Source organism: Castor canadensis, chromosome 19, assembly GCF_047511655.1.
Source record: "Castor canadensis chromosome 19, mCasCan1.hap1v2, whole genome shotgun sequence".
Classification (NCBI taxonomy): Eukaryota; Metazoa; Chordata; class Mammalia; order Rodentia; family Castoridae; genus Castor; species Castor canadensis.
In genome coordinates, this window is record NC_133404.1 from 27778853 (window position 1) to 27798506 (window position 19654).

A 19654-nucleotide genomic window follows, 5' to 3' on the forward strand; every position below is an offset into this window, starting at 1 on the left:
TCCTTGCTGAGCAGGACACACATGAGAGCTAGTGACCCACATATCCTTTCAGGATGTTCAAGCAGCCAGACACAGGGATGATCAGAAAGCCACTCAGTAGTGGAATGGGAATAGAGCAGAGCTCTGGTGCAAATTGTGGGGTTGAAACCATAGGCATGGGATGCAGGCTGGCTCCAGACAGGGGCTATCCAGGCTTCCGTCTTTCCACAGGGCCTACCTCCTCTCTGTGAGCACACAGGCTTCACCTGCCAGGGCTGCTGTCCTCTCCCTGGTGTCTCTGTGATTTTGAGTGAATTTCATGAATATTGCATGTGGGTAGAGACAAGGATTGCCCTTCCCCAAATTCCACTTATAAGCTGATGAATTTATCATCATCTTGGGATACAGGATTATATTCCCTTGAAAGAGGACTAGGGTATGGCTGACAGAGAATCATCCAGAATGTGTACTTACTGTGTACAGCGCTGGCTTCCACTCTTTGTCCACACCAGTAACAATGGCTCCCAGGCTCCACCATGGGAATTCTGATGGTCTGGATGATTTCCCACACAGACCACCATGTTGGCTCTCTTTCTTAAATCTATTCCAAATCATTAAAAGCCCCTGTTTATAAGTCAGGGCATTGCATTGTGTGTAGAAGTGTTCAACCTTCTCTTGAAGAGCCGTTTCTCTTCTTCCATCTTTGTGGACATGGTGGAGCACCTGGGGGTGTGGTGGGAATGTGTGTACTGACCTGACCGTGTCCACTCAGATCTGCAGCCTCATGAGAGGGGGCATCGCGGAGCGAGGTGGTGTCCGTGTCGGCCACCGCATCATTGAGATCAACGGTCAGAGTGTAGTGGCCACAGCCCATGAGAAGATAGTGCAAGCTCTGTCCAACTCGGTTGGAGAGGTAAGACCGGGACAACCTCCCCTCCACCACCTTTCATTTTCTCAGAGTCAGAATCTGAGTCTAGGGGTATTTCAGCCTGTACTTTTTCCATGACCAGCATCTAGCCCCATGGGAGGGGTAGAGGACCCCTCTTGGGATCCTTGGGAAAGCCCTTGGGAAAGCCATTGGTCCCTTCCTAGGATCCCACCCTCCTTAAACAGCCTACACCTGCTGGGCCCTTGGTCTTGCATCTATTTACTGGTTTGTGTGTGCTCCCTATGTTGACCTCTGTGAGCCACCCCTTCTTCAGGGGCCACTGGGCATCAGCTGAACTGGCCCAGCTATGTCTCCATCTCAGGGTGCCCATGACAAGGACCAGCAGAGCGGCAGGTGGTGTTCAGCCATCCCTCCAGCTCTGTTGAACTGTGCAGCCAAATGTCTTAGAGGGCTGAGGCTGTGGGTAGAGCTCCCTTGCAGTTTCTGGAACCAAGTGATGCAGGCCTAGTTTAGGAGCCTGCCCTGCGGGCCCAGCCCTCAAGGGCAGGAGGCTCTGGCCACAGCATCGAGTTTGTCCCCTCCTGCCACCTTCTGGCCCAAAGCCAGGCTGGTTAGCCTCTCCTGCTTCTCTGGCTCATAACCTTTTCTTAGTCCAGTTCTTTCTGGTGTCATTTCCATGGCAGCAGCATGGCTGAGGGTCCCAAGGTCACAGTTATCCTCAAGGGGCTCACAGGTAAGCAGCATGGCTCAGAGTGAGGAGCAGGAGGCTCGTGTGGATGATGCATGGCACACAGGAAGGAGGCCTTCCCAGGATGGGTGTGGTATGGGGTATATACAAGGGTGTGTGTGCATATGAATGAGGGGGGTAAGGGTGTTTGTGACATGTGTGTGAATGTGTATGTAAGTGTGGGTGTGTATAAGTGTATGGGCATGTGAGTGTGGGTATGTGTGAGCTTGGTTGAGTAGGGGGATATGAAATGTGTGTGTGTGAGTAGGGTATGTGTGAGGGGGTGGCCACAGTGAATGGGACTAGGGTTTCTGGAAAAAGCATGAGTGATGACACTAATGGGGTTGGTGGCAATGGGGCAGAATTAGGGAGATGCATGAGAGAAGGGCCAGTTGAGTGCCTGGCAGAATTTGGGATGGATTCTGTGCCCCACCCTGCCCCCCAAAGACTCAGGTGTCCTCGGTCTCCCCTCCCTTACCCCCATGACTATGGGGAAAAAAGCCTAGACTCCATCTTTGTAGTGTGTGGGAGTGGGTGCTGTTTCCTGAGGGAGACTCCAGATCACATCCCTCCTGGGGTGACATCAGGACACAGTATTTTGTGAAACCTCAGGGCCAGGGGATGAGGCACATTTCCCTGGACTGGTGCTAGTGATGGCTGGCCCTTAGAAGGAAGAGAGGCCAGGGAGATGCTGTTAGCTTCCTTTTACAAATGGCTTCCAAGAAGCAAAAATCCAATTTTCTTAAGTAGACTCTTGGAAATGGCTTTCCCCAGGGGAGCCATCAGCCCCATTCCTAGAGAAATCAATCCAGTGAGGTAGCCAGCCTAGGAACCATGAGAAATGATTCTAACTCCTCAGACCTGAGACAAATGGATATTCAAAGAGCAGGAAGGCAGGCCAGGCCACCAGGGCAGTAGAATTCTTTCAGCCCTGTTGGCTGGGCTGCGAGATTAAAGTGTCTACCTGCATTTTCTGTCATGTCAGAGCACATTTGGAAAGTTAGTCACTGATAAATAAGACTTGAAGTTTTGAGGAACCTTGGGGGTGTGTTTCAGATTGAGAAATTACTGAGAATGAATCTTGTGATGGAAAAAGTCATCCTGGGGTGACAGAGGGGCTAAAATCTGGACGGATCAAGCAATCCTGATGGGGTAGGGATGAGAAAACCAGATCTGCACAATTCACCTGTCTGTGCTGGTTACGCCCCTAGATAGACCCAGATTCTTTCCCTGCTCACCAGGATGAGGAGAGGCCTGAGCACAGCACAGTCCTGGACCCGAGCAGGAGCTAAGGGAAGTGAAATGCAGAAATAGGGCTCACCTGCTCTTTGCTTCACCTGCTCTTGACTGTCTTCATCCCAGGTCATCATGCCGCCTCCCCATGCCTCCTTCAAGGGAAGACTGAGCTTGGCCTTCCTGGGGAGCGATCTTAAGCCTTGCCTGTTGTGTTCTCAGCCCATGTGGAGTCAGGAAAGGAGACCAGAGGACTAGGGGTTATTTGCTTAGTGTCCCCACAGGATGGGGGTCTCAAAGCTCCCTGTCCCCTCAGCGAGCCAGCTCCTGGTTCCAGAATTCTTGCCTTTGGCAGTGTTGATACTGTGGGAAGAAGGGTGTGCATCTTCTGTCTTGTTCTCCCTGCCACTGATACTCAGGGCACACCTGGCAGTCTCTGAGGGTATCCCTAGCTGAGTGGGAATATTGTAATCACCTTTAGAAGTCCAGCTTTTCAGTCCCCTGGTGGCACCCTGTGAAAATTAGCACTGCATCATGTGTAAAAACCCTCTAAATACAGGGATTGGGATCCCAGCCTGTCTGTCACAGGCCATTCTTTTTCCTTCACTGCGAGACTGGCACTCCAAACAGGATCAGGGCACCTATCTTCTGTCTGCACTTAATTGCATGGAGGAGAGGGAGGGAGAGGGAGGGCAGGCCGCAGCTCAGCCTCCTGTCTCTGTTGACAGATTCACATGAAGACCATGCCTGCTGCCATGTTCAGGCTCCTCACGGGCCAGGAGACCCCGCTGTACATCTAGGTCCACCCAGCTTTTGCCATGGAGCCAGGGACACCAGGCAAGCCCCCCTGGGCCCAGAGGAGCCAGAAGCCAGGACAGAGCCCTGTTCCCTGACCCCATAGCCCAGCCAAGGACACTGGCTCCCCTGAAGGGCATGCCCTTACCACCCAGTTCCTTTTGTTGTCTGTTTTCTAGTTTGTTTGTTTGTTTTTTTCATTATTTTTCCTAAAAAAGTTATGTCTTTATCAAAGGAGAGTCGCAGGAACAAACCATTGTAAAAACACTCAAGTATTTTGCCGCATTTGGAACTGTTTTCCCATTGCAGCTGATGAAGGGTTCTCATGGGTAGCTCTGTGTGGTGTGTAGCGTATGTCTTTCCTCCCTGAGGCTGTAGAGTGTGAATACAGGCTCCCACCCATGTGGCCATGAACTGAGTCCTCTGTAGGGGCAGCTCCCAGGCAGGGGACACTGGGCAGCCCTCTTTTGCCCCCTTGGCTGGGACACCTGTGGGGTTCCCAACAGGCCCACGTCTGACCCTGCAGCTGCCTCCACAGGAGCGTGGGCAGCCCAGCTGTGGATGTGACTTGTGCTGAAAGTGTGGGGACGTGATTGATTGTAAGTATTACCCCAGAAAGGAGTTATTCCTGAGTTAAATAAAGATGATGGTCACAACAGCAAAATTCCATATTTCTTTAGAATATTTTACCATTTGGACTTTTTTACTTTGGCAAGCAGTTCTTCAGACTTTTAGGGTTTCAATAACCTGTAATAACACCTGCTTCTCCTGCCTGAGTCTCTGTGATCTGGGCCCCTCCCTCCTGACTGCTTCTCCACCATAGGGCTTCCTGCCAGATGAGAACCTGCTCATGTCCTGCCCAGGATAAGGACAGCATGGACATCTGCGCCTGTTTAAAATCTACACACACACACACACACACACACACACACACACACACTCCCTGAACAAACAAAATCCACATCAGAAAACTCAACCTCTGCCCTTCCCAAGGCAGCCAGCTGTGAGCTCAAATTACTTGGGAAGGGAGACCCATCCACAAGCAGTATTAGTGTGTGTAGATCAAGGAACACAGCCTCTGGCTCAGCTCACTAGAGATCAATGTTAACCGACGTCATTTTGTCTGGAAGTCTCTTTTTTTGGCGCAGGCCTTGAAGAATACACTGTGACTTACAAAGCCTTACCACGCAGTAACTAAAGCTTTAGGATTACTGTATTCGAGGAGTAATCTATGTGTTGCATGCAGCTGACCCTAGGAAGATATCGCCCATATCACTAATAAATTTTAAGTCATGATGAACCGCTCCTCGTGTGGCTGGTTTGTCCGCTGGGTGGTGTGCGCCTCTAATTTTCACATTCCAGACAGTGCTGTGTGGTGACAGCAGCCCTCCTGGTCTGGGGTTTCAGGAGCTCTTGACCTTGAGGTTGGAGGGTGGACACTAAGGTCACCAGGTGTCAGGTGGTATAGCCATGCAGCAGCCATGTGAGAGCCTAGATCTGGGTTCCCTACCTACCTGCCCCAGGGAAGAGACACAGCTGCAGGCCACTGACTGGTGAGGGAGCAGTGGAGCTTTGACGTCTATAGATTTAAGTTTAAGTTACCTCCAGGAAAAGAAACTGGCCCACCCCTCTTCCTGACTCCTCTGTATCCTGTGGGGTCCTTTGCAGCCCATCAACAATGGCAGGACTGGGCCAACTCGCTTATCATATACCTTTCTATGTGGCCTTGGTCCGGTGTCACCTGGCATGGATTTCAGTTAGAAGGCCAGAGTGGGAGGCTCTAACCCTATTAGCCTGGGCCCGTGGCAGGCAGAGTCCCTCCTCTCCAGCCTGCTCACAGCAGTGCTCACCCCACTGCCATGAGCTGCTATCCAGATGCCTTCATGGCCTGCAAAGTGACAGACTTGTTCTGTCTGATCACCCAAAGGATCTGAGGCAGGTTCTGCAACTCTACATTGACCAAAGGGGCAGGTAAGAAATAGGTTTTCACCATGAACTGCAGCTCCACACCTTTCTTTTCCCAGAAAGGATGCATGGAGTTCAAAGAATCCACCTGGAGTAGGAGCAGGATCTAAGGGTCCTCCACTTAGGGGCAAAGGGGAACATCCCTGCAGTGCCCAGGATGAGTGAGATACATGCATGGGTTCCAGAGAGGAATTCCACAGCTAGCAGATGACATGGGGCCTGACTTCCAACAATTGACATTTTAGAAACCCAAATTGAGGAAATACTGGATCACAGGTTCGCCTTTCTCACAGCAGCTCTTGAGTGTTGCATCCATGAAGGGTCAGCACAGGCGGGACCTGTGTGCACCAGGGCCTGCCTTCTCCCTCTCAGCCCCTTCCCCAAAATCCAGTTCCTATACAACCTTGCTCTTGGTCAATGGTGTACACCCGCCCTGGGCCCGACTCTGCCCCAATTAGACCTCAGCGACACAGAGGCCAGAAATACTTTTTATTAAAACACTGATCATTATTAAAACACCTTGAGGTACATTAAATAAATACAACCTTTCAAGTTGTACAAACAGGTCTCTGGTGGCTTGAAAACAATTTCCTATAAGTTCTGCCTAGCAGCTTCTGCGAGTTGATACAGCAGAGGGGGAAGAAAAGAACAACCACCTGAAATAAGCTTTCTGTTACAAGGTTTGTTGCAAGCATTTAATCTGTATTGTCTCTAGCAGGAGACTAAGTCCATGTGAGGGATACCCCTCAACTTTTTTGTGGTAGAGTAGGGATCCAGATTTTGCCTCTTAGCCTAAGCTGTCAGGGATCATTACCTATCCTTGATCCAACTTCTCAGAGCCCCAACCCCACCTTTTCCGGCCCCTGGCCAAGGTGACACTTCAGCATCCTCATCCCCTTAGGTCAGGATCAAAGAGCAGTGTCCTAGCAGGTGCCAGCCTCCTTTGGGACCCCCACGCCCAGGACCTGGCAAAATTAGAGGGGGAAAGTTGCCTCTAAAACAACCACTGTCAGGCTCATTTCAGATACCAACACATGAAGCACGAGAACAGACTTTTGGGTAGGAAGCACACATAAGCAAGGGGTTGGAAGCCATCTTTTCCCCCTGCCTGGGGGGCTCAGTGGCCTGATGCTGGAGCTCCTAGTACTAGGACTCCACTGAGTCGGGGTCAAGAGGCACACGGGATGAGTCAAGTTACCAGCACATTCCCTAGTGACTTTAATTGGCACCTCTGTCTTCTGGGGTCTTTCCTTGGAAGCCTGGAACCTGGACCTTCTTGGTGCCCATGCAGGCCCTTGAGGTCTGCCATCTTTGACAGCCTTGCTTCAGGAAGACAGAAGTTTCTAACACAGCGATATCCACTTGGGTGGTTTTTATCCACAAGTCAGAGCTGCTATGAGAGTGACAATGGAGCTCAAGTGGTATGCAGTTGCTGCTTTCTTGAGAATGTATAGTCCTGATAGCTTCCAGGCAGCAGCTGGCACCCAAGGGAGGCACAGCCTGAGGCAGGAGTCCCAAATGGCAGATAGAAAGGTCCCACCACAGACAGGCAAAGTGAAGGACACAGCACCAGGCCGACTCGTCCAGCTGCTTGCCTTGGCTGCACAATAAACACCCAGAGCTCGAGTGTGTGGGATGGGACGTGGTCCTGGCCTCCCCTTGGATTGCAGTTAGGCCTGAAATCTGCAGATTCAGCCCACCCAAGGTCTCATTTCAGGGACACTGCTGCATGGACCCCACCCCCACAGAAAGGTAACCATCCTGCAGCTGGCTGCACTCCATCTCACCTCAGAGACGATGAAAATGCCCCCCAGTTCTTCACCCAGGCATCATCAGGCTATGCTCACAGGCTCGGGGGAAGCCATTCTGAGAAAACATCAATTAATTTTTCCTGCGAAAAGACTTGCTTTGGGGGACTTTGAAAGTCCTCACTTGAGGAAAATTAGAAAATAGATTTCCCATTTTACAGTCTGAATAAAGTGCTCATAAATTCATCGCTAGTGTGTCTCTTGTGGAAAAGGTAAGGTTGCTATCAAAAAGACTGACATATTTTTCAGCTTTCTAATTACAGGGAGGCAATGACCCCTGACATTAGTGAAGCAATCAAGGCAGTGGCAGCTGACTGTCACTGGGACATTGCTACACCACACTTGGACTGGAGGCCCCTGCCACTTCCTTCCTAGCTTCCAGACACACAGAAGTGTCCTCAGCACATTGGCTGCAGGGGGAACAGGGACTGAGGGGTGAGGTGGAGGGAAGTGAGAAATAGGGCAAGGGTTCAAGGCGTAGGCTACACAGAACAGAGGGAAGAGCTGCACGAGCCCATAGCCTGGCACTGAGCAATGTTGTACCCTCTGGTCTCCCTGGAACCTCCTATGCCAGGGCAGTGGGCTCCAGGCTGTTTTGCCCAAAGCAGGGCCATTGGCCACTGCTCTGGCACTCAGCATTCTCCACATGATGCTGCAGGCCATTGTTTTTGATGGCCAAGGTTGGGTGTTTCCATCAGTGCAGAAGGTTCTTGTGAAGTGTTGCTCTAGGGCCATTGTTGGGAAGTGGCTACTGCTGATGTTGCCAGAAAACAAGGGGCTGGGGACAGCCAAGAAAATCAAAGGTGCCCAAGTTTCCCACAAGCACCCAAACTGGACTTTTCTGCTTCTGTGTAACCAACACCTTGGATGTTCTCATGGAAATAAATTGACATCTGCATCCTCCAAAGCAAATGTACCTGCTGCCACCTGGCTCAGGGATAGACAGCCTTGGGTGATGAGAGAGCTGTCTTAGCAGGAAGTTCACACATTCAGGAGAAAAGGGCCTGTTTCCCCTGGACTTTGACCCACCCAGGTCAATCAGGTGAGTTCAGATATAAGGGGAAGACCGGAAAGGGAATTTGGATGGGTATTTATTGTTATGACAGATAACTGAAATGTGTCTGTGCTGGTTAGAGTATGGGAGATGGTAGAGAAAGCGGTGTTCAGGGAGGAAGGGGGAAGGCAGCCCACAAACAGAGACCTGGCAGGGAGGCCAAGGAGACAAGGATATGGTGTGTTCTTCAAAGTCTTCCTATTTCACAGGCGTGACTGGCCATGGGACTTTCCCATTCTGTATTTGTTCACAATAGCACTGTGGGCAAAATGTTGAGTCCAGGCTGTGTTAAAATTACCTATTTCCTTTTAAAGGAAACAGTAGATGTGAATATGACAAAGGTTTCATTGCAGGATGATACAAATAGCGTGGGGAAAATGGCCCACCCCATGACTTGCTGTCATCCTCTATCACTAACACTGAACTAAATTGGGAGTAGAAGAGAATCCTGCTTTAATGGCCCTGACTTGGAAGCGAGGTGGAGTCTATTATGTTCTGTGTCACCTGTCACCATACAGGTATTCAGGACATGCCAGTCAGTTCAAGGTACTGCACCCTGATGGAATCAAAGCTCACTCAGGACACCAGAGAAACGTCTGTCTGAATTATCAGAACAGGGAACAAACTCAAAGAAGACAGCTGATGGCATAAGATGAAGAAAAAGAATGACAATTCCTGCCCAAGCCACCCTGAGGTCCTCCTGGGTGTACCCCGTTTGTCCTCTGTTAAGCCAGGCTCAAGGCCTCTCCTTGTGAAGCATGGTGGCCTCCAGCAAGACCAGGCCATGTGTGGTGCCAGGCCCACCAGTGTCTATGTCCAGGCCTGTGGCTGGTTCATAGCTGATCCAGGACACCAGCACCAAAGATGGCCTCCTCCGCAGGGCGCTCCTCAGAGGTAACCACCGAGTGGATGGTGCCCACCTCATGCCGCACCTCATGAGGGAGGGCACAGTGTGAGTGTTCCAAAAATTTAGCCACCAAAACCTTGGTATCTACATAGGCCTTGCTGTCCATTAAGGAGTGTGGCCACTCTTTGGAGACCGTCTGTAAGGCCTCTGGTTTTGTCTGTTGGCCGATTTTCCAGATATCTGGGTCCCCAGGGCTTAAGAGCTGGCGCTGACAGGTAGCCATGGCAGAGTGAGATGTGGAGACTACAAATCAAGGGAAAAGATGCATTGTAAAAACAACCAGAAACCAGACTCGACCAAAAGCAGCTGTTGAGTTCTTTGAAAAGCAAAGCACGCCCAGGACCAACTTGCAGCTAGGTTTTCTGTGTTTCAGAGCTAGCATCTGGGTATGTCCTAGCTTTCTGTGTCCCTCGTCCTCTCTCAGCCTGGAGTTGAGCTGATGTTGACCTTGAGGGGCTGCAGCCTCCAGGAGCTGAAGGACTGGGGATGGAGTGGGGGGTGAAATGTGAGGCAGGCAGGCCTTCCAGGGAGAAGAAGGGCAGGTGTGGGTAGGAGTATGCCTTCCGTTCCCCTTGCCTCTAGAATTCCTGTGCTAATCCCCTCTTGGCCTGCCCCAGCTCCATGGTGTTTGTCCCTCTGGGTCTGATGATTTGCTGAGGCAGAACTATGACATCTGGAGATGGGGTCTGACTTCACACGAGAGCTGGAGGAATAGAGGGGCAATGAGACCTCTGCCCCCATGCCAGGTGTGGACAGCAGCCGCCATCCAGTGCTTCCCCCTGCCTGCTAGACTAGGAGCTAGGGAAATGGCTCTGACTCCCTACAGGATCAATGGCTGGCCACTGTTTATTAGCTATAGAACCAGCACTGATCACACAGACATTAAGACTCAACTTGCCCAACTGTTTGAGTTACTCAGAGTGGACACATTTTGAGCGGTCTGAGGTCTTTTGGGTGGTAACAAGCAAGCCCAGAAATTAAATATGAGAAAGTGTAAAACACTTAGGTAGGTCTAATAAAAATCTCACTAACAAAGTGAAGTAAGGCTAGGTATAGTGGTTCATGCCCGTAATCCTAGCACTTGGGAGGTTGAGGCAGGAGGATCAAGAGTTCAAGGCCAGCCTGAGCTACATAGCGACAACCTGTGTCAAAAAATAAAGTGAACTAAGCAGCTACCTGTATGTTAGTAATAGTCTCTTGATACAGCTGCACAGGGAGCAAGTCAGAAAGCCACATTCCTGGGTGGCAGTACAAGCAGTTGGATTTAAAGGCAATGTAGCCAAGGACCTCTGGGCATTGCCAGCTTCGTGGCAGGTGGAGGTCAAAGACTGTGGGAAAAGGAGTGCCTCACCTGTCCTCAGAGGGGCCTGAGATAGTGCTGTTTCCAGGTCCTGGCTGCAGGAGGCAGTGTGGGCAGAAACATCACCTTAACCAGAGGAGCACTCAGTTAACATGGGAAAGGGAAGAAGGAATTGATCAAATTATCACAGCCTGCCTGGGGCTAAAACAAATATTTCAGATGCGAGACAAGCAGAAGCGAACACACATGCGGATAAAAGGGACCCTGCAGCAGGCCTGTGCCTCACGCAAGCCCAGCGGACGTCATCAGAATGCACTCTGCATCTGAGGGTCTCCAGGGACCGGGAAGACACACGTCTCCAATATGCAGCATGGTGACAGTCTCCTCTGACTGACAGGAGAAGGGATAATGACCACCTCATCCCTCATCCCCACCCTCAATGTCATGTTTCACAGAGCATGAATTTCACCAAGGGGGGAACAGGCTAAAGAAAACCATCAAAAATCCACAGAGTAGACCCCTGAGCCACTCCAGGTGCATGGGCTCCTCCCCCAAGCCTCAGTGATGACCGTGGACACATGTTGGTTCTTCCAGGGCAGAGGGAAGCTCTAACCTCCAATGCTTTGCATTAAGGAGCAGAGGTAGATGGTTCCAGAAGCCTCAGAACTTTCTCTGGTGAGCCAGGAACTGCATATGGCGGGGGGGATAAAGGGAGAAGAGGGGGTGCAGCCTAAAAGACTACAGGTGCAAATTCTGATACTTCAGCCAGCAGGACACTTCTCCAGGCAGCTGACTCCATTATTCTTGGCTTGGGGCTATTTGATGTTCAGCTGCACAAGACCACTGAAAGAGGGTGGTGTAGGCAGCCCTGGGCCCTTCTCAAGGTTCCTTCACATCGCTATTGTAATGGGATCATTAGTCACAGGCCTCCATATTTACTGGCAAAACTTAAGCCTCCTCAAATAGCAACAAGGATGGGGTGTGGGTTCTCCAACCCAAGACTTCTGAGGAGGGGGTATGAAATGAGAACCCAAGATTCCTGAGGAAGGAGATGTCAAATACAAATTCCTGGGCTGCTGGCCATACCACAGAGACTCTGGTGCCAGGTCCTCCAGCGTAAGGCACTGCCCACTTGCACAAACAGGGAGATTCCACACAGAAGAATGCAAAGGGTGCCATGAAGTGCTCTGGGAACACACTCAGGGATACCCCCCACTCTGGGTGGAGGACACACCACCTTCTTTTGGACATCGCCTGTAGCCATCTGCCCTGACCTGACCCTTGCTCCTGCTAGAGCCCTGGGGCTTGTGTACAGCACTCATAGCTAATGTCCAGGGTTGCTGGCCACCTGGTGGACTCTCATTCTCCTAAACTCTTGCATCCTTCGTTCCCCAGCACAGAGACACTGTGCTAGGCGTGCTAGGAGCACAGCAGGGACTTCCAGGTCACCCCCTCCCCCTGGCACACACACACAAAACTCTGGGGCCTCACACATCCAGACCACATTCCCCAGGCTCCCAGGGCTGAGTTTCAACTTTCAGAGATAACTGAGCCTTGTGGTGTCCAGGACAAGTCAGGCCTGCCTGGAGCCACAGGCAGACTTGCCCAGCCATACCTGCCTCCCCAGAAGCACAGGATATGGGGTCACTGACAGAGCGAGCCACACGCCCGAGATTTGGCTGTGTCTCTGTGCTCATGTCTGTAGCCTCTGGGGACGTGTGGCGGAGGTCCAGGGCAGGTGACGGGGGCGGTGGAGTGCTTGCAGTGCCATCAGGGGATGGGTGGCTTGGACCCAGCGAGGTGGCCCCCTCTGATGTCTGGAGGCTTGTGCTGCTGGCCGGCACTGCAAGAGAATGGGTACAGATTAGGGAGAGTGACCAAAGGGCAAGGACTCTGAGGACACATGACCCCTCAGCTGGGCTGTGAGGGCCAGAGAGTCTGACCGGTTCAGACAGGTGGTACCTGGAGTCCAGCCCTGGGTCAGACAGGCAGGATTAACCCAGCCCATGTGCCAGCCTTGCTTCTCAAAGTGAGCCCCCTTGAGAGCAGCATTAGTCTTATCTGGAAACAAGTTAGAAATGGCAACTCAGGGCTAGAGATGTAGTTCACCCACCACAAAGGGAGGAAAGGAAGAAGAGTGAGAGGAGAGAGAGAGAGACAAGCAGACAGACAGATAGAAGAGAGAAGGACAAAGAGTGAAAGGGAGGGGGAGAGAGAGAGAGGAGATGGAGGAGGAGAGGGAGGGAGAGGGGGGAGAGAGAGAGAAGAGAAGGAGGAAGAGGGAAAGAGGGAGGGAGAGAGAAGGAGGAGGAGGGAGGGAGGGAGGAAGGGAGAGAGAAGGAGGAGAAGGAAGAGAAGGAGGAGGGAGAGAGGTAGGGAGGAAGAGAGAAGGAGCCAGAGCTGAGACCCATGGAATCAGAGACTGGGCTGGCCCTGCCATCCCAGTTGGGGAAGGCCTCCATGGGATCTGGATGCCTACTAAACTGTGAGCACTGCTGCCCTGGACCAAAGATGCCGATGTTGGTCAAACCTGGGTGCCTACTTCTTTGCCACTCTGAGGCTGGCGATCTGGGGATGAAGACCACAGACTTTGCTTACACAGCCCCCAGGGACCTGCAAAGCAGTGAGTGTTCCCCACACTCTCCTTGAATTACCAGCCACACTCAGGGTGCCCTCCTGGCACTGCAGTATGCAAGGTGGATGGCCTGTAGGAGGGACGTTTGGTTAGAGTCACAGCAGCCTGAACTCCTCTAAGGGTTGGACACTTTGGGGTCTAGTCTTCCATCTCTCTGTGAATCTGAGCAGGAGCCTGGCATGGGGTGGGGGGTGGGGTGTTCCCTGTCTCCATGTGCTCCTTGTTTCCTCTGTGTCTGTGAGCCTGCCCCACGCTAGGGCTTTTGAGACCATCTTCCACTAAATCCTCACTGCCCACCCATGAGGCAGCCCCAGGTTGCCCCATCCACAGCCCAGGACATGGGCTTAGGAGAGGGAAGGGAAAGGGTCACCTGGCCACCAAGAGGTAGAGCTGGATGATGGAAGATTCTAGAGAATCTTGCTTAGCTGTTGTCGCCCCCTTTGATAAATGGCCCATTTGGAAAAAGAAAAAGATGAAAAAAATCATTAGGAAGATGAACCCTCTTTGTTTAAAAATACTAGAAGAATGGTAAAAGAAAATACACAAGAAAAAAATCCACAGCCTTGGAATGGAGATGTTGTACACATGATAGAAACCATAAAGGAAGAGCATGGAGATCTGACAACAAAATGCTGTGAACTTGCATATGGAATAAGGCATCATTGACAGGGGAAAACTAAAGCAGGAACTCAGCAGGATCCTGCCATACATAGGGAGGTGCAGGCCTTATATATTTCCTCATCTGTTTGGACCATATGCTTTTTCTTATTAAGGGAATAAACAGAGAGGGTGAACCTGTTCAAAGTATACTGTACCATCTATATAGAGTTATCATATGAAATGTTTTCATAGTATTAATGTGCACTAATGAAAATAGTGAAAACAAAAACTTAAAGAACCCAAAACATTGCAAAAATAAACATGAATCAAATTCAGAGCTACATGTGGGCAACAAATGTGTAGAAAAGTTGCTCAAGGCCAATCTGTGTGAGAGTCATTCACCTTCGAGGGTGATAAAGGCCACAGGGAGTGACAATGTACTGGGGCCTCATCCCCTGTTGGTGGATATGTAAACTAGTAATACAATCTTTCCAGAACGCAATCTGGCTAATATATTAAAATCGACAACACACAGTCCCTTGAACTTGGCAATTTCACTCCCAGGAATTCATTCCAGTGTTCAAGTCAAAGGCATCGCATACAAAAACACCAGCACTCCCATATCATTAGGGAACTCCTATCCCAGAAGTTGTATTTATTAACCCTATGTAAACTCTGTCAAAGTTATTCACTATAGTATTACACAGTAGTATATCAAACTTATTTTGAATAATATTCATGCCTGCTGAACCCTCTTGATCTCAGTTCTCTCAATGACAGGGAAACATCTAAGATTCACTATAACAGTGTAGGAAAAGCTCCTAGCCTAAGAGTGGAGACCCATTTTTGCCCATTCTCATCTTGAGTTGTATTGTGTGCTTTTAAAAGAAAATTTCAGTCATACTCCTAGAGAACTTCCAATTTATCCCCCCCTCACCAAAAAAAAACACAGGCATTTTTCTTAATGAATAATAATGTATTTAGCTGGTGTGGTCATCCCCTGTGAAGGTCATGGGACACAACTCTAGGGCAGCTTATGAAGGCTCCTTAGAGTGATCAAGGGAAGGACAAGATCACGTCTGACTGCCATGACTACAGAGACCTGGTGCTCCCTGCAACCCAGAGATGACCTCCTGGAAGGAAAGCCTCTCCTATCTAGATGTTGGGTGGGAAGGACAGACAGTCCTGGTACAATAATCACAGGATATCATGAGCTATTTGATTTTGGTGTCCAAATAACCCAGTCCCCATGAAGCTACCTGAGGTCCCCAAGAAGGGCGCTCTCTGGAAATGCCCAGCCCCTGGCCTTTTTCTCTCTCTGCCACTAAGGGCCATCTGCTTTCCTGATGGCTCAAACTGGCCCTTAGCTTAGAACTCTGGAGTTGGCTCCCAGAGAATCTCTGTATTTAGGAATCAGACATTTTCACTTTTGCCCTTCAATGGTTGCAAATATGTGACTTTCAGCCTCACCCTCCATCCAGCCTCTCCCTCTGAAGCCTCCTAGCTCATCTCACCTCCATCTGAGGAAGGAGCCTAGAAGACATTAGCTTGATACAATGGGTATCAAACTTGATACCCTTGACTTATAATGGGTCACATCCTGATAAACCCATCATAAGTTGAAAATATCATCAGTCAAAAATGCATTTAATACACATAACGTACTGAACATCACAACTTTGCCTTGCCTGCTTAAACCTGCACAAAACAATTACAGTTGGGTAAACTCATTTAATACAAAGCCCATTATTTACTAAAGTGTTGAGTATCTCAAGTAATTTATTGAGCAGATCAAAACTGGAAGTACAGTTTCTATTGACTATCTATCTCTTTGGTATCATTATAAGGTCCAAAAATCCTAAGTTGAACTCTCATAAGTCAGGGACTGTCTCTATAAACAATTTTTGCTCCTGAAAGGAGCGCTTGCTCCTTCAAGTGAGGGAGAAAAGGCTCTGGGAGAGCCCCAGAGAAAACATGAGATCTCCTAGGAATGCTGACTCCCAGGAAAGCCTGCAACACCCCACTAAAGAGAGAGAGAGATGGAGAGAAATGGACGAAGAGAAGAAAATATAAAGAGAAAAAGAGACATCCTTGAAAAATACAAACTTAGTGCATCAAATATAATGGAACATAACATTACCTGGGGTGCTGAAGCCAGCAGTGGTGTTTGGGTCCCCAGAGCTGGACTCGGCCACCTGGTGATTGATAGTTGCAACCTATAGCAAGAAACAAAAGAGCATCAAGGTGAGTCATTGGAGAGGCTCAGGTCCACATCACAGCAGCCTCCAGTAATACAGTTAGCCCTCTGCATCCTTGCATTCCCTGAATTCAACTAACAGCAGACTGAAAATATTTGGGGGGAAAAACTCTCCAAAGTCCAAAATGTAAAACCTAGTTTCTATGCACCAAATACTCTGCTGAATCCATGTGAATGAAGTGCGTAGACACTGTGTTAAGAGCTCTAAGTAATTGAGAGATGATTTAAAGTACAGAGAACGTTGTGCCTAGGTTCTAGGCACGTACCACACCATGCCCACATAACGGGCTTGAGCATCTGTGATTTTGGTATTCAAGGGATGTTCTGAAACCAATCTCCTGCAGGTGCCAAGGGACAACTGTACAGGCCGGTTTTAACATATCCCAGTAAGAAGACTTAAGAGACATGCCTATACATTTCTAGTGTTCTCCCCTAAATTTATGAGGTGAGGATGTAAGAGCAAAAGTCATCATTGGCAAGGTCAAAGATTACTTTTCTGACCTTTTCAATCAGAGCACCTTCCAAGGCCCTGACATACCTCGAGCCCACTTGCTTTCCACCTATGGTCACTGTCTGGGACCAAAGTAGGTCATAAAGTATCCTCCATTGTCACTATGGGACAATGTGCCCCTGCCCTCACTTCTAACACCCTCTTCTGTCGCCTCTCTGCTTCTGATCCAGGAAGAATAAGGGTATGGCACAATGGGTCCTGAGAGTCATCATGCTTCATGCAAGCATGGCTGGGACATGGAACAGCACTGGATAAAAATTCACAGCCTGACTGAGTTCCCGTTCTCTCCCAAGCTCATTCGTGCTCTCTTGCCTTTGGCCTCTTGTGGAGGGGTTAGAGAGATGACTCCTAGGTTGCCCTCTTGGTCTGGGCTCCAAGGTCAGGCTCCAGGTCTGTAGAGGGCAGTGTGCCTGTCTGGGCCCCGCAGCACAACATTGATGACACACAATAGTGCCATCCTGGAGCGAGAAGCTATGGAACTTGCTCCAAGTTCAACAGTCACCCAATGTTTGCAAATTTCTTTTTGCATTAAATTCTATTCTACCCTGAGAGGTCTCGGGGAATAGGAAAGAGAAAAGCCAGGCCCCCTCTGGTCTCCTGACCTGTCCTCACCTTGTCCATCCTCTGTGCGGCACAGCCCTTTATCCCTTCTTCAGGACACCCTGGTCTTGCACAACCTTGGCCTTGAATGTGCTTATGCACTATCCATACATCACACGGAAACTGCCATGCACCCCTACACTAGCTCAAAAAAGCAATTTCTGATTCCTTGTGTTATTTCAGAATTGCTTTGGGGACACACTTGAAAATAACCAGCTCTGAAGGAGGCTGGGGAAAGTGAGGCGGGCCCCTGCGGCTTGGTCCATTCCAGCTCAGGTAATTACATTTCTGCCTCCCTCACCACTTCCCACCACAACGCCAATCAGATAGCTGATATTCTCCATCTGTCTTCTGAAACTAGGCTGGGCCTGAAGCAGGTGGCTCCTACTGCAGCCTCCACACCAACACAAAGGGTGTGAGCAGCTCCCCACAGTGCAGTGGGGGCTGGGAGGGGGCTGGAAGAGGGAAGACCAGGAAGGAGAGGTACCCAGCTCATGAGAGTGTTGTAGCACAGCACACACAATTTTTCCTACCTAAGCACTCCCATACTGTTGCAGAGGGCATCTTGTGAAGGAGGATTTGTATCACCATTGACATGCACCTGTTTTTCCATTTTAATCACTATGTGCCAATAACCAATTCTGGAAACCCCTGCCAAGAATCTTCCACTAAATCATAAACAAAAAAAGGAGCAACTGCCTGAAGCTCTATTCCATTCCATATCTAATCTCACATAGACACGTATTGGTAGAGGTGAGTGGAGACTTGGATACCTTCTGTCTTAAAAAATCAAAAAGCTTCCAGTAAGAAAAAAATATAAATAAAACAAGAGAAATAAAATACACAGAAGGACAAGGTCAGAAGGAAATTGGATTCGTTTCGTATTTTTCAGAAGCAGCGTTTGCTTCCATCTCGCTCCTGGGATCCAGAGGCAGAGAATGTGTTTTGAGAGGAGCCGGCTTTGGGAGGCTTTCTCAAGCAGGGTGCTGGTGGGGTGGGGGGCTGAGGTGTTAATTTGAATTTGGTCAACCCTGATGGCAAAAGCCACCTTGCCACACTCAAGCTGCAGGGGAAAATAGCTGTTCAGTTCCCACAGCCTTGTTGGTGAACTTGAAAAGCAGTCGGAGAGAGTATCTATGGCAGATAAGGAAATTTGAGGCTCATAAATCTAGCTCCATGCAGAGGGAGGGGCAAGAGCACTGGTGCAGGAGAGGCTGCACGTGTAACTTAATCTGGGACACTTCGAGATTCCTTGGACTTGATAATTCTCAGAGATGACCACTTGTCGTAATTGAAAAGCAGTTTGGCATTTAGGCAAATTGGCCACATTCCCCTCATTTTCCTACTACAAAGCTCTGTGGCTTTCCTGCCCTACTTCTGTAACAAGATTCTCACTCCTGGGTGAGGTCAACCATCTACTGCCAGAGTTACAAAGAGCTTCTGTTTAGGGGCAAGTTATCAGCTCTCATGGGAAATGCATGTCCTTACAGATGTCTAAATGTAAGGGTCAATTCCTTTGAACATATAAATAATGACTTTTAGGACCTAGGTTGGTGGTACTGGGTCATGTCCACCTTGTTTCTCACAATTTCTAGTCTCAGATTTCCCCTCCAACCCATCATATAGCCACCCAATTAGAATTCTTCAAGCACATCTGGGTTGTGTCAACCTAGAGCCAAACTCCTCAAAGGCACCTCCATAGCTTGGCATCCAAGGTCATGAAATGTGTACTCAGACTAATGTTGACCTCTTTTATGCAGTGGAAGCTCCCATACAGGCTCCTGGACACCTCACTCCCATGCCTTTGTAGCTTCGGTGCCCTCCACCTGGAAGACATTCACTTTGGTCACACATGTTCCACCCTGCTCAGGTTGCTAGGCTCAATGCTTCCTTTGAAGCATGGAGGTTATTTGTCTCCATCTCATCACCACATCATACTGTTGGTTCCCTGAGGGTGGGAGGGAGGGGATTCTGTCCAGTTCATGGTTCTGTATCCCATGGAGTAGTGTACTAAGGTAGTAAATGCTTTCATCTAAACAGAATATCCAACCGGTAGTTTCTCAATAAACTTCCTGCTATAGAAGATCTTGGGATCTTACTGCAGAGTATAGTTTGTAATTGTGGGAAAGAGATCAATGTCACCACCTGAGCCAGAGGGAGAGTGTGTGATTGGTCCATATGGGGTATACATCCAAACAAACATCCTCAGTCAAGATATGCATTTCTTTCTGAATTAAAAATATCTTCCCAGACAGGTTGGTGGTACATGCCTATGGTTCCAGCTATTCAGGAGGCTGAGGCAGGAAGATTACTTAAGGACAGAAGTTTAGGGCCAGCCTGGGTAGCACAGCAAGACCTAGTCTCAAAAAAAAAATAAATACATAAATGTTTCCC

The 19654-nt window shown here is 49.5% G+C and overlaps 2 protein-coding genes across 13 annotated transcripts in view; one reads left to right on the plus strand and one right to left on the minus strand.

Moving 5' to 3' along the window:
• Nucleotides 1-4923, plus strand: part of Apba2 (amyloid beta precursor protein binding family A member 2) — a 306198-nt gene extending 301275 nt beyond the window's left edge. For all 9 annotated transcript variants that reach the window (XM_074061687.1, XM_074061691.1, XM_074061689.1 and 6 more), the window contains 2 exons: nucleotides 752-892; nucleotides 3557-4923. In XM_074061687.1, coding sequence (XP_073917788.1) covers nucleotides 752-892; nucleotides 3557-3628 — 213 coding nt within the window. In that variant the 3' untranslated portion in view covers nucleotides 3629-4923. The remainder of the gene's footprint in view (nucleotides 1-751; nucleotides 893-3556) is intronic.
• Nucleotides 4924-6066: 1143 nt separating this feature from the next.
• The window catches only part of Entrep2 (endosomal transmembrane epsin interactor 2), a 469028-nt gene continuing 455440 nt past the window's right edge, over nucleotides 6067-19654 (minus strand). For 3 of the 4 annotated variants that reach the window (XM_074061962.1, XM_074061964.1, XM_074061965.1), the window contains exons 8-11: nucleotides 16033-16108; nucleotides 12273-12500; nucleotides 10709-10783; nucleotides 6067-9600 (exon numbers count right to left, since the gene is read on the minus strand). In XM_074061962.1, the coding sequence (XP_073918063.1) occupies nucleotides 9284-9600; nucleotides 10709-10783; nucleotides 12273-12500; nucleotides 16033-16108 (696 nt within the window). In that variant the 3' untranslated portion in view covers nucleotides 6067-9283. The remainder of the gene's footprint in view (nucleotides 9601-10708; nucleotides 10784-12272; nucleotides 12501-16032; nucleotides 16109-19654) is intronic. The other variant, XM_074061963.1, reaches the window with a different exon arrangement.